Source organism: Hyperolius riggenbachi, chromosome 10, assembly GCF_040937935.1.
Source record: "Hyperolius riggenbachi isolate aHypRig1 chromosome 10, aHypRig1.pri, whole genome shotgun sequence".
NCBI classification, from domain to species: Eukaryota; Metazoa; Chordata; class Amphibia; order Anura; family Hyperoliidae; genus Hyperolius; species Hyperolius riggenbachi.
The window spans coordinates 1625904-1640793 of record NC_090655.1 but is presented as its reverse complement, the minus strand read 5'-3'; the positions used below and the strand labels follow the sequence as shown (position 1 = coordinate 1640793).

General features: G+C 54.4%; 1 protein-coding gene across 2 annotated transcripts in view; it reads left to right on the top strand.

Moving 5' to 3' along the window:
- The first annotated feature begins 13792 nt into the window (after positions 1–13792).
- The window catches only part of LDB1 (LIM domain binding 1), a 173713-nt gene continuing 172615 nt past the window's right edge, over positions 13793–14890 (top strand). Inside the window, exon 1 of one of the 2 annotated variants that reach the window (XM_068256225.1) lies at positions 13793–14235. In XM_068256225.1, the coding sequence (XP_068112326.1) occupies positions 14028–14235 (208 nt within the window). In that variant the 5' untranslated portion in view covers positions 13793–14027. The remainder of the gene's footprint in view (positions 14236–14890) is intronic. The other variant, XM_068256224.1, reaches the window with a different exon arrangement.

Genomic DNA, 14890 nt, shown 5'->3' with positions numbered 1-14890 from the left:
AGATGTTCATTGTTTGCTTTGAGCGATTTTTTTCTCCCCTTGTGTAAGAAGCGAAACTATTAGATAAACAGATTAATACTAAAAAGCCTGCTACACACTTTCAATTACGATTGGCCAATCACTGACTAATTTTGCCACTTCCATGTAGTATGAGAGTTTCTCTACACAATCTGCTCATAGTATTCAACATCTGTTGACCCTCCTACTACACGGAGGGGGTAAAACTGATCAGTGATTGGCCAATCATAATTGAATGTGTGTAGCAAGGTTAATACCCCAACTGAGCACAACATGGAGATATGAACATTGGTAAGCCTGGGCAACGTGCATTGTGTCATCCAGGCCTTAAAGGGGAACTGAAGTAAGAGGTATACGGAGGCTGCCATATTTATTTCCTTTTAATCAATACCAGTTGCCTGGCAGCCCTGCTGGTCTATTTCTCTGCAGTAGTATCTGAATAACACCAGAAACAAGCATGCAGCTAGTCTTGTCAGATCTGACTTTAAAGTCTGAAACACTTGATCTGCTGCATGCTTGTTCAGGGGCTATGGCTAATAGTATTAGAGGCAGAGGATCAGCAGGGCTGCCAGGCAACTGGTATTGCTTAAAAGGAAATAAACATGACAGCCTCCATATACCTCTCACTTCAGTTCCCCTTTAAAGGACAACAAACAGCTGAGGTTTTCTTTTCTTTTTGTAGATTTAGTCTTCCTGCAGCTCAGAGCAGCCGGTCTGCTTATAGGGATCGTCCGTGAGAAGCAAACAGCTCAGAGTTGATGCACACTTAACTTTATGCAGATTTCAGCAGCATGGAACTGCACCAATAAAATGCTGTCGTACTTACTGTGTTCCCGTGTGTGTGTGTGTGTGGGGGGGGGGGGGGGGGGGGTCAGAGACTCCAAGGGGGCTGTTTATAATGAACTGAAGATCTTCTTACAGATCAGCATCAGGTCACTCCTACCTGATCACCAGATTTATACGGGGGGAGCACACACTGAGTAATGCTATAGACATACACCATACAATCTTCATTTTACGATCCTGTACGTTTTTACCTCTTTTATGTAGTATAAAAACCCAACAGACTGGTAGGGATGATTCCGAAAGTGGCATGAAGTGGCCATTGTGTCGTACAGGAAGTAATTTCGCACAAATCGTGAAGAAAGGCCAGTGAGAACGCAAACATTCAAGGCAGAATTACACCCTGTTGTGGACAAATTCTCAGCTTGTGGTTAGTGCGAAAATAGATGCGCATAAATTACAGGATCGCAATTTCGCAATGCAAACTCGGAATTCATGAAATTCTCAACTCGTTTGGAATTCTGGGTGGAATTTTGGAATTCTGCCCATCTCTACAGACTGGGAATATTCTGAACAGATGGTTTATGTCGGCTTTTGTACAACCTGAAAATGGTGGGATTGTAGCGTGAAGATTGTATGGTGTATGTCAAGTCACACAATTTGGATATTGTATAGTGTATGGAAGTCACATGGATTTGGAGATTGTATGGTGTATGTCAAGTCACACAATTTGGATATTGTATAGTGTATGGAAGTCACACGATTTGGAGATTGTATGGTGTATGTCAAGTCACACAATTTGGATATTATATAGTGTATGGAAGTCCCAGGATTTGGAGATTGTATGGTGTATGGCAAGTCCCAGGATTTGGAGATTGTATGGTGTATGGCAAGTCCCAGGATTTGGAGATTGTATGGTGTATGGCAAGTCCCAGGATTTGGAGATTGTATGGTGTATGGCAAGTCCCAGGATTTGGAGATTGTATGGTGTATGTCAAGTCACACAATTTGGATATTATATAGTGTATGGAAGTCCCAGGATTTGGAGATTGTATGGTGTATGGCAAGTCCCAGGATTTGGAGATTGTATGGTGTATGGCAAGTCCCACGATTGCAGCTTTATGTTGAAGTTTCCCTTTATTTGCTGGATTGGAATAGCGTGTAGCAGTGGGCAGTGATCGGGATCAATACAGCTGATTTGGAAGTTCAGGAATGAATCTGCCGGTGTATTGCATTATCTGCGCATTTTCATGTTAATGCCATTTTTTGCATTGATTTTTTCCCGGGAGTTTTATGTCTCTTTGTGTCTGTTTAGTGCTGTCAGGACGATCGTGATCAGCTCATCATAACATGACTATGCAGAGCCCACAGCAGCAGCCTACATATCCTCCTCTGACAGCTAATGAGCAGCTTTATGGCTCATAGATTTACCCACAATGCCTCACTGCAAAGGCCAACATTATACATTATTACAGGCGGCTGACATACCCGATTCACAGGCAATGGAAAATCACTCCTTTAGGAAATTAGAAACAGATCCAACCAGATTTACTAACCCTGATCATAGCTGGATCATGGCTGGGGTGCAGTGGATGTCCCTGGGGGCTGTATTGGGCCTGCTCATAGCTGGATCATGGCTGGCAGAGTCTAGGGAGGCACTAGCCTCTGGGCACTCAGCCTTTAGGGCACCGGTGCCTCCCTCCCCAACGAACAAGACCCCTTGACACTCTGCAGCCCCCCCCCCTCCCCCAGTGAGACATCTCTGCATTCTGCAACCCCCCCCCCCCCCCACCACCACCAGTGAGACCCCTCTGCGTTCTGCAGCCCCCCCACCACCACCAGTGAGAACCCTCTGCGTTGTGCAGCCCCCTCCAGTGAGACCCCCCCCCCGATGTTCTGCAGCCCCCTCCAGTGAGACCCCTCTGCGTTGTGCAGCCCCCTCCAGTGAGACCCCTCTGCGTTGTGCAGCCCCCTCCAGTGAGACCCCTCTGCGTTGTGCAGCCCCCTCCAGTGAGACCCCTCTGCGTTGTGCAGCCCCCTCCAGTGAGACCCCTCTGCGTTGTGCAGCCCCCTCCAGTGAGACCCCTCTGCGTTGTGCAGCCCCCTCCAGTGAGACCCCTCTGCGTTGTGCAGCCCCCTCCAGTGAGACCCCTCTGCGTTGTGCAGCCCCCTCCAGTGAGACCTCTCTGCGTTGTGCAGCCCCCTCCAGTGAGACCCCTCTGCGTTGTGCAGCCCCCTCCAGTGAGACCCCTCTGCGTTGTGCAGCCCCCTCCAGTGAGACCCCTCTGCGTTCTGCAGCCCCCTCCAGTGAGACCCCTCTGCGTTCTGCAGCCCCCTCCAGTGAGACCCCTCTGCTTTCTGCAGCCCCCTCCAGTGAGACCCCTCTGCGTTCTGCAGCCCCCTCCAGTGAGACCCCTCTGCTTTGTGCAGCCCCTCCAGTGAGATCCCTCTGCGTTTTGCAGCCCCCTCCAGTGAGACCCCCCGATGTTCTGCAGCCCCATCCGGAGACTGTTTGTGGTGGTCTCGGCATCCTGTGAGATTCTGCGAGCAGTAATAGTAACACTGGCAGATGTGTGAGTCAGAGCGGCGATATTCCCAGGCGTGATCCGCACGTCTCTGGCGGTATTGGCGTGATTATCGGAGCGTTAGCGGGTGAGGATGACCTTGAGAAGCGGAGATGCCAGGGCGTCCAGCTGCCAGTCTGCAGACAGGGGGGCCGCGTCTTGGCAGATTGTGGGGGGCAGATCTCTGAGGAGAGCGGCGCGGAAACATGTAAACACACCGTGACTGCACTGACAAACCAGCAGCTCATTACCGCATCACCCTCCCCTGCCTGCAGGGGGCGCAGGAGAGCCTGACTCCACCCCTTCCTGCCAAACCAGCAGCTCATTACCCCGTCACCCACTCCCGCCTGCAGGTGGAGCAGGAGAGACTCCACCCCTTCCTGCCAAACCAGCAGCTCATTACCCCGTCACCCACCCTCGCCTGCAGGGGGAGCAGGAGAGACTCCACCCCTTCCTGCCAAACCAGCAGCTCATTACCCCGTCACCCACCCCCGCCTTCAGGGGGCGCAGGAGAGCCTGGCTCCACCCCTTCCTGCCAAACCAGTAGCTCATTACCACATTGCCCTCCTCCACCTGCAGGGGGCGCAGGAGAACCTGACTCCACCCCTTCCTGCCAAACCAGCAGCTCATTACTGCATCACCCTCCCCCACCTGCAGGGAGCGCAGGAGAGCCTGACTCCACCCCTTCCTGCCAAATCAGCAGCTCGTTACCGCATCACCCTCCCCGCCTGCAGGGGGAGCAGGAGAGCCTGACTCCACCCCTTCCTGCCAAACCTGCAGCTCATTACCGCATCACGCTCCCCCACCTGCAGGAGGCACAGGAGAGCCTGACTCCACCCCTTCCTGCCAAACCAGCAGCTCATTACCGCATCACCCTCCCCGCCTCAAGAGCTTTTCTAATCTCTTGCGCTTAAAAATCTCTTGCAGTGTGAACCAGGCCATACAGCGCAGAACATGCAGTGCGCTGCTAGAAGCACAAATGTCACTACTCACAATACAAGTACAGTAAAGACATTTTTAAAGGAATAACAAGGTGGTAGTAGTTTTAAAAAGTCGGTAAACGGTGGTTAAAAGTGTGGAATAAGCGCAGAAAATATCGTTTTGTATGGAAAAATTTCAAAGTCCAGCAAACACAGCTGAGAAGGCTCCAGACTGCATGTGACTGGCTGTGACGTGAAAAATAGCGCCAGGTGCTTACAGGTGATAAAAACCAATTATTAAGGATGACACTATGCGCTCTTTTTTCATTGTGAATGTCTTTTTTTTTTTTTTTTTTTGCGGAATTCACCTTTCAAATAATTTTTTACCGACATGTGACCGCACTGTTATTTTTTTTACCGCACTTTTCCCACAAATGGTAATTTTAGGTGGAGATCATTGTGAGTGTGGACACAGTCATACTACAGTCGGTCATTTCCCGGCGTTTGGTTACTGCATGCTGGGACTCGTTGTGAATATGGACCAATGTCCGTGATAGTGCATGATATACGCATATCTTCAGGAGGCGATACGTCTGCGTGGAACAGCAAGCTGCGGACGTACGGTGCAAAGAATGGTGCAGCGCGGACGCCACACGCAGCACCAGATTAGCGCAGATCCACGCGTCAGGCGATGGGATCTTCTGTTTGATTTGGCGCTTTGTGAGATGTGCAGGGGGATCTCACCGCCAGGCAGGGATTGTGCCAGATGAAAGCGTTACGCGCGGGGGGGGGGGGGATATCACCGACAGGCAGGGACTGTTCCAGATGAAAGCGTTACGTGCGGGGGGGGGATCTCACCGCCAGACAGGGATTGTGCCAGATGAAAGCGTTACATGCGGGGGGATCTCACCGCCAGACAGGGACTGTTCCAGATGAAAGCGTTACGTGGGGGGGATCTCACCGCCAGGCAGGGACTGTGCCAGATGAAAGCATTACGTGGGGGGGGAGATCTCACCGCCAGGCAGGGATTGTGCTAGATGAAAGCGTTACATGCGGGGGGATCTCACAGCCAGGCAGGGATTGTGCCAGATGAAAGCATTACGTGCGGGGAGATCTCACCGCCAGGCAGGGACTGTGCCAGATGAAAGCGTTACGTGCGGGGGGATCTCACCACCAGGCAAGGATTGTGCCACATGAAAGCATTACGTGGGGGGGGGGGGATCTCACCGCCAGGCAGGGATTGTGCCAGATGAAGTGCGGGGGGATCTCACCGCCAGGCAGGGATTGTGCCAGATGAAAGCGTTACGTACGAGGGGATCTCACCGCCAGGCAGGGATTGTGCCAGATGAAAGCGTTACGTGCGGGGGATCTCACCGCCAGGCAGGGATTGTGCCAGATGAAAGCGTTACGTGCGGGGGGGGATCTCACCGCCAGGCAGGGATTGTGCCAGATGAAAGCGTTACGTGCGGGGGGGGGATCTCACCGCCAGGCAGGGATTGTGCCAGATGTAAGCGTTACGTGCGGGGGGATCTCACCGCCAGGCAGGGACTGTGCCAGATGAAAGCGTTACGTGCGGGGGGGGGGATCTCACCGCCAGGCAGGGATTGTGCCAGAGGAATGCGTTACGTGCGGGGGGATCTCACCGCCAGACAGGGATTGTGCCAGATGAAAGCGTTACGTGCGGGGGGATCTCACCGCCAGGCAGGGACTGTGCCAGATGAAAGCGTTACGTGCGGGGGGGGGGGGGGGATCTAGCCGCCAGGCAGGGATTGTATCAGATGAAAGCGTTACGTGCGGGGGGGGATCTCACCGCCAGGCAGGGATTGTGCCAGATGAAAGCGTTACGTGCGGGGGGGATCTCACCGCCAGGCAGGGATTGTGCCAGACGAAAGCGTTACGTGCAGGGGGATCTCACCGCCAGGCAGGGATTGTTCCAGATGAAAGCGTTACGTGCGGGGGGATCTCACCGCCAGGAAGGGATTGTGCCAGATGAAAGCGTTACGTGTGGGGGGATCTCACCGCCAGGCAGGGACTGTGCCAGATGAAAGCGTTACGTGCGGGGGGATCTCACCGCCAGGCAGGGATTGTGCCAGATGAAAGCGTTACGTGCGGGGGATCTCACCGCCAGGCAGGGATTGTGCCAGATGAAAGCGTTACGTGTGGGGGGATCTCACCGCCAGGCAGGGATTGTGCCAGATGAAAGCGTTACGTGCGGGGGGGATCTCACCGCCATGCAGGGACTGTGCCAGATGAAAGCGTTACGTACGGGGGGGATCTCACCGCCAGGCAGGGATTGTGCCAGATGAAAGCGTTACGTGCAGGGGGATCTCACCGCCAGGCAGGGATTGTGGCAGATGAAAGCGTTACGTGTGGGGGGATCTCACCGCCAGGCAGGGATTGTGCCAGATGAAAGCGTTACGTGCGGGAGGATCTCACCACCAGGCAGGGATTGTGCCAGATGAAAGCGTTACGTGCGGGGAGATCTCACCACCAGGCAGGGATTGTGCCAGATGAAAGTGTGACATGTGGGGGGATCTCACCGCCAGGCAGGGATTGTGCCAGATGAAAGCGTTACGTGCGGGGGGGATCTCACCGCCAGGCAAGGATTGTGCCAGATGTAAGCGTTACGTGCGGGGGGATCTCACCGCCAGGCAGGGATTGTGCCAGATGAAAGCGTTACATGTGGGGGGGAATCTCACCGCCAGGCAGGGATTGTGCCAGATGAAAGCGTTACGTGTGGGGAGATCTCACCGCGAGGCAGGGATTGTGCCAGATGAAAGCGTGACATGTGGGGAGATCTCACCGCCAGGCAGGAATTGTGCCAGATGAAAGCGTTACGTGCGGGGGGATCTCACCGCCAGGCAGGCACTGTGCCAGATGAAAGCGTTACGTGCAGGGAGATCTCACCGCCAGGCAGGGATTGTGCCAGATGAAAGCGTTACGTGCGGGGGGATCTCACCGCCAGGCAGGGATTGTGCCAGATGAAAGCGTTACGTGCGGGGGGATTTCACCGCCAGGCAGGGATTGTGCCACATGAAAGCGTTACGTGCGGGGAGATCTCACCACCAGGCAGGGATTGTGCCACATGAAAGCGTTACGTGTGTGTGTGTGGGGCGGGGGGGGGGGAATCTCACCGCCAGGCAGGGATTGTGCCACATGAAAGCGTTACGTGTGTGGGGGGGGGGGAATCTCACCGCCAGGCATGGATTGTGCCAGATGAAAGCGTTACATGCGGAGGGATCTCACCGCCAGGCAGGGATTGTGCCAGATGAAAGCGTTACTTGTGGGGGGATCTCACCGCCAGGCAGGGATTGTGCCAGATGAAAGCGTTACGTGTGGGGGGATCTCACCGCCAGGCAGGGACTGTGCCAGATGTAAGCATTATGTGCGGGGGGATCTCACCACCAGTCAGGGATTGTGCCAGATGAAAGCGTTACATGCGGGGGGATCTCACCGCCAGGCAGGGATTGTGCCAGATGAAAGCGTTACGTGTGGGGGGGATCTCACCGCCAGGCAGGGACTGTGCCAGATGTAAGCGTTATGTGCGGGGGGGATCTCACCGCCAGGCAGGGACTGTGCCAGATGAAAGAGTTACGTGCGGGGAGATCCCGCCACCAGGCAGGGATTGTGCCACATGAAAGCGTGACATGTGGGGGGATCTCACCGCCAGGCAGGGATTGTGCCAGATGAAAGCGTTACGTGCGGGGGGATCTCACCGCCAGGCAGGGATTGTGCCAGATGAAAGCGTTACGTGCGGGGGGGAGATCTCACCGCCAGGCAGGGATTGTGCCACATGAAAGCGTTACGTGCTGGGGGATCTCACCGCCAGGCAGGGATTGTGCCAGATGAAAGCGTTAGGTGGGGGGGGGGGATCTCACCGCCAGGCAGGGACTGTGCCAGATGAAAGCGTTACGTGCGGGGGGATCTCACCGCCAGGCAGGGATTGTGCCAGATGAAAGCGTTACGTGCGGGGGGATCTCACCGCCAGGCAGGGATTGTGCCAGATGAAAGCGTTAGGTGGGGGGGGGGGGGGGGATCTCACCGCCAGGCAGGGACTGTGCCAGATGAAAGCGTTACGTGCGGGGGGATCTCACCGCCAGGCAGGGATTATGCCAGATGAAAGCGTTACGTGCGGGGGGATCTAACCACCAGGCAGGGATTGTGCCAGATGAAAGCGTTACGTGCGGAGGGATCTCACCGCCAGGCAGGGATTGTACCAGATGAAAGTGTTACGTGCGGGGGGATATCTCACCACCAGGCAGGGATTGTGCCAGATGAAAGCATTACATGCGGGGGGGGGATCTCACCGCCAGGCAGGGATTGTGCCAGATGAAAGCGTTACGTGCGGGGAGATCTCACCGCAAGGCAGGGATTGTGCCAGATGAAAGCGTTACGTGCGGGGGGGCGGGGGGGGGATCTCACCCCCAGGCAGGGATTGTGCCAGATGAAAGAGTTACGTGCGGGGGGATCTCACCGCAAGGCAGGGATTGTGCCAGATGAAAGCGTTACATGTGGGGAGATCTCACCGCCAGGCAGGGATTGTGCCAGATGAAAGCGTGACATGTGGGGGGATCTCACCGCCAGGCAGGGATTGTGCCAGATGAATGCGTTACGTGCGGGGGGATCTCACCGCCAGGCAGGGATTATGCCAGATTAAAGCGTTACGTGCGGGGAGATATCACCGCCAGGCAGGGATTATGCCAGATGAAAGCGTTATGTGCGGGGAGATCTCACCGCCAGGCAGGGATTGTGCCAGATGAAAGCGTTACGTGCGGGGGGATCTCACCGCTAGGCAGGGATTGTGCCAGATGAAAGCGTTACGTGCGGGGGGATCCCACCGCCAGGCAGGGACTGTGCCAGATGAAAGCGTTACGTGCGGGGGGGGGGGAAATCTCACTGCCAGGCAGGGGTTGTGCCAGATGAAAGCGTTAGGTGTGGGGGGGATCTCACCGCCAGGCAGGGATTGTGCCAGATGAAAGCGTTAGGTGCGGGGGGATCTCACCGCCAGGCAGGGATTGTGCCACATGAAAGCATTACGTGCGGGGGGGGGGGGGGGGGGAAATCTCACCGCCAGGCAGGGATTATGCCAGATGAAAGCGTTATGTACGAGGGGATCTCACCGCCAGGCAGGGATTGTGCCAGATGAAAGCGTTACGTGCGGGGGGATTTCACCGCCAGGCAGGGATTGTGCCAGATGAAAGCCTTACGTGCGGGGGGGATCTCACCGCCAGGCAGGGATTGTGCCAGATGAAAGCGTTACGTGTGGGGGAATCTCACCGCCAGGCAGGGACTGTGCCAGATGAAAGCGTTACGTGCAGGGGGATCTCACCGCCAGGCAGGGACTGTGCCAGATGAAAGCGTTACGTGCGGGGGGATCTCACCGCCAGTCAGGGACTGTGCCAGATGAAAGCGTTATGTGCGGGGGGATGTCACCGCCAGGCAGGGACTGTGCCAGATGAAAGCGTTACATGCGGGGGGGGGGGATCTCACCACCAGGCAGGGATTGTGCCACATGAAAGCATTACGTGCGGGGGGGGGGGGGGGGGGAATCTCACCGCCAGGCAGGGATTGCGCCAGATGAAAGCGTTACATGCGGGGAGATCTCACCGCCAGGCAGGGACTGTGCCAGATGAAAGCGTTACGTGCGGGGGGGATCTCACCACCAGGCAGGGATTGTGCCACATGAAAGCATTACGTGTGTGGGGGGGGGGGGGGATCTCACCGCCAGGCAGGGATTGTGCCAGATGAAAGCGTTACGTACGAGGGGATCTCACCGCCAGGCAGGGATTGTGCCAGATGAAAGCATTACGTACGAGGGGATCTCACCGCCAGGCAGGGATTGTGCCAGATGAAAGCGTTAGAGAAGTCGGGATGAGAGTCGGGTGGGCCTGACGGTGATAATGTATTATAAAGAAAGCAATCGCTTCGCTCACGTCCCATTCACTCTAGTAGGATCAGGGCACTTAATTAAAGGGGCTGTCCGCCATTTCCAGGCGTCCTACTGCTGGTGTCGGGCCGAGAATCTCACTAAATACTCGCCTTGCTCTTTCAGGCGACGTGCACAGATGTCTATATTTAGTCGCAGCTGCTGATTTCTGCCGCTCCACCGTACAACGCCACCGCTCTCGCTGCGCCCAAAAGTCTGACAAACATGCAAATCCCCGTCTGACAGGAGGACGGATCTGCAGAGGGAGAAGGGGAGATTTGCATGCACTAATCCGACTCTGGAACCGCCGTTCCATTAAAAGAGGACTCCGCCATGCTTTCCGGCTCTGCGCGTCCGCAGGAGAAACATTTCTCTCATATTTATCCCCTGTGAAATTCTTCATCAAAATCTTTATCAGAAATCATACAGTGTGCAATGCAATGTATGTAGGAATGGAATGTTGTTATGCTGTTTTTGCTGGAAAAATTGCACTTTAGAATCTCGTTGTACAATTTCGGTTGTTACAATGACAATAAAGATTTTCTATTCCATTATTATTCCAACTATTTCCAACTATTTAACAACATAGTTACCTTAATCTATAGTATAAACACCACAAGATGTCACTGTGTGCAGAACGTGATGGTAATCTTTATGGGATTGTCACTTCCTGTATTCACTCTGTGTTCCTCTCTGCCCTAACCCTCCTGGCGGTTTGTCAAAATCCACCAGGGGGCAGCAAATACGTTTTTTTTTTTTAATTTTAATAGGTCTCGCTATATGATAGCCGCTGCTCAGCGGCATCCCCCCATCCCCTCCGATTGCCACCAGCGATCGGAGATCAAGAGATCCCGTTCACAGAACGGGATCTCCTCGAGGGCTTCCCCCGTCGCCATGGCGACGGGGCGGGATGACGTCATCGACGTCGTGACGTCAAAGGGGACTCCGATCCACCCCACAGCGCTGCCTGGCACTGATCGGGGGGGGGGGGGGCGGCTGCGGCGACGCGTATAGCGTCGGGTGGCGGCAGCGATAGGGCACTGCACGCAGCTAGCAAAGTGCTAGCTGCGTGCAGCAAAAAACAAATTATGCAAATCGGCCCAGCGGGGCCTGAGCGGTGCCTCCCGGCGGCATAGCCCCTGCTCAGCACGGGCTTACCGCCAGGGAGGTTAAAGGACACCCCGGGCAGAGATAAACGAATGAAATAAACGATTGTATCTATCTTCCTTCTCCTAAAAATGACTTTTTAAGATATTCCACAGTTTTATTTTATGTTTAAATCTACTTTTTAAGTTTTAACTGTTTTATTGTTTTTGCTCAATGACACATTCATTGAAGTATGCCAGAGCTAAAATCTATGACCCATTGACCCTTTTTATCTCTTTCCTGCTCTCAGAAGCCATTTTCTGCTAGGAAAGTGTTTTATAGTTGGAATTTCTTATCAATGAGGTCACACTGTAGTCACTTCCTGTCTGAGTCAGGACTGAGTCAGCCACTTACATATCTGATAGTTACCTATTTGTGTGCTAGGCACTGTACATACACATGTCTATCTCATCATGTCACATGTCACCTCAGGTATCCTTTAGGTAAGCTGCATTTCCTGATGGTGGTGTGTGATATACCTCTGCATGTTTTTCTTCAGTAAAGAGTTCTAACTTGTTATACTGGGTGCCTATCTGCAAATAAAGAACCTTAACCTGCAAAGAACTCTGCAGAGTTGGGATAGGCAATGTGATGGCAATTGTGACTTGCATGCAAATTGTATGCATCTGGTAATTGGGCCAATGAAATGCAGCTTCAATGATGGAGGGGGGGGGAAATATATATGAATTGGCCACCGGGAGACTTGGGCGCAGGATACAGCCGGTATATGGCTGATCCTGCTGCTGCACAAGTCCCGGCTGCGGTAATTACTATTCCCCCTCCAGGCCGCCATGGATGGTGGTAATGATATAATTTGGCTTCCAGCTATTGCTGGTGGCCGGATTACAGTGTTTTAAAAGTAACTTCAGCTCTATTTCTGACAGTGCCGATATAGCTGTAATTCCTATTACGGCCTATGGGGGCGCAAGCTGCACCCAAATCTCCTGCGCTGGATACAGCATTGGCGGGGGAGGGGGAAGTGGAGGTGCCCGTTACCTGTGTATGGCCTATTTTCCACGGACTGTTGAGCTGTGTGCTCAGCAAGCAGTTGCCAGGCAGCAGCGAGCAGTTACCAGGCAGCAGCGAGCAGTTACCAGGCAGCAGCAAGCAGTTACCAGGCAGCAGCAAGCAGTTACCAGGCAGCAGCAAGCAGTTACCAGGCAGCAGCGAGCAGTTACCAGGCAGCAGCGAGCAGTTACCAGGCAGCAGCGAGCAGTTACCAGGCAGCAGCGAGCAGTTACCAGGCAGCAGCGAGCAGTTACCAGGCAGCAGCGAGCAGTTACCAGGCAGCAGCGAGCAGTTACCAGGCAGCAGCGAGCAGTTATCATGCAGCAACGAGCAGTTACCAGGCAGCAGCGAGCAGTTACCAGGCAGCAGCGAGCAGTTACCAGGCAGCAGCGAGCAGTTACCAGGCAGCAGCGAGCAGTTACCAGGCAGCAGCGAGCAGTTATCATGCAGCAACGAGCAGTTAGCAGGCAGCAGCGAGCAATTACCAGGCAGCAGCGAGCAGTTACCAGGAAGCAGCGAGCAGTTACCAGGCAGCAGCGAGCAGTTACCAGGCAGCAGCGAGCAGTTACCAGGCAGGCAGCAGTGAGCAGTTACCAGGCAGCAGCGAGCAGTTGTGAGAGTTTGAGAGGCATTTCACTGCCTATAAACAGTTCGTGGAAAAGAGGCCTCAATCTGAGTGGGCGGCAGTCAGCATGGATGGTGGGTGGGGCCTGTTAGGGAGGGTCAATGAGATGCAAATAATTCCAAGTTCATACAGGATTATGCAAATTCTGTGTGCAAATATATGCAGCTTGAAAATGGTCCAATGAAAATCCACCGGGAGACAATTTGCATAGTGAATTTGCATAATCCTGCATCAACTCGGAATCCTTTGCATCTCATTGCCCCTCCCTAGTGTCCCCAGGTGCAGCTGCTGGCTGAGACAGATAGGCCTCTTTTCCAGGGACTGTTGAGCTGTGTACTCAGCTAGCAGTTACCAGGCAGTAGGGAGGAGTTACCAGGCAGCAGGGAGGAGTTACCAGGCAGCAGTTACCAAGCAGCAGGGAGGAGCTACCAGGCAGCAGGGAGGAGTTACCAGGCAGCAGGAAGGAGTTACCAGGCAGCAGGGAGGAGTTACCAGGCAGCAGTTACCAGGCAGCAGGGAGGAGTTACCAGGCAGCAGCGAGCATTTACCAGGCAGCAGTAAGCAGTTACCAGGCAGCAGTAAGCAGGCAGCTGGGAGGAGTTACCAGGCAGCAGGGAGGAGTTGCCAGGCAGCAGGGAGGAGTTGCCAGGCAGCAGGGAGGAGTTGCCAGGCAGCAGGGAGGAGTTGCCAGGCAGCAGTGATCAGTTACCAGGCAGCAGGGAGGAGTTGCCAGGCAGCAGTGAGCAGTTACCAGGCAGCAGTGAGCAGTTACCAGGCAGCAGTGAGCAGTTACCAGGCAGCAGTGAGCAGTTACCAGGCAGCAGGGAGGAGTTGCCAGGCAGCAGGGAGGAGTTGCCAGGCAGCAGGGAGGAGTTACCAGGCAGCAGGGAGGAGTTACCAGGCAGCAGCGAGCCGTTGTGAGAGTTTTAGAGGCATTTCACTGCCTATCATCAGTCTGTGGAAAAGAGGCCATAGTGAGTGAGAAGCACACAGCTCCAGCTCTTACATCGGGGAACTAGGAGCAGCAGGTCCTCTTTATGGCTGTGTGTGCGTTCCGCGGGAGGCAGCAGTGGGATCCGAGGCTTGGAGGTCTCCCATGGACTCCTCACCCTGGAGTAAGGCAATGCTGGCCTGGGCTGCAGGCATCATCGCTCGGGGTCGGGACTGGCGGAGAGGGCCTGGGCCTGCGCAGGGGGATCGTCTGCCGCTCCGATCTGATGGATGGGGGATGCTGGCGGCCTGCAGGTGAGGAAGGAGGCGGTCCTACTGCCAGCAGGGGGAGCTGTGACTTCTGATCAGTTACAGCGCAGTACTATGAACAGGCTCATAGGATTGTATGGGCAGTGATCAGTTACAGTGCAGTACTGTGAACAGGCTCATAGAGTTGTATGGGCAGTGATTGGTTACAGTGCATTACTGTGACGAGGCCCATAGCATTCTATGGGCAGTGATCGGTTACAGCGCTGTACTATGAACAGGCTCATAGCATTCTATGGGCAGTGATCGGTTACAGCGCTGTACTATGAACAGGCTCATAGCATTATATGGGCAGTTATCAGTTACAGCGCTGTACTATGAACAGGCTTATAGCATAGTATGGGCAGTGATCAGCTACAGCGCAGTACTGTGACCAGGCCCATAGGATTGTATGGGCAGTGATCAGTTACAGCGCAGTACTGTGAACAGGCCCATAGGATTGTATGGGCAGTGATCAGTTACAGCGCAGTACTGTGAACAGGCCTATAGAATTGTATGGGCAGAGATAAGTTATAGGGCAGTACTGTGACCTGGCCCATAGCATTGTATGGACAGTGATCAGTTACAGCGCAGTACTGTGATCAGGCCCATAGGATTGTATGGGCAGTGATCAGTTACAGCGCAGTACTGTGAACAGGCCCAT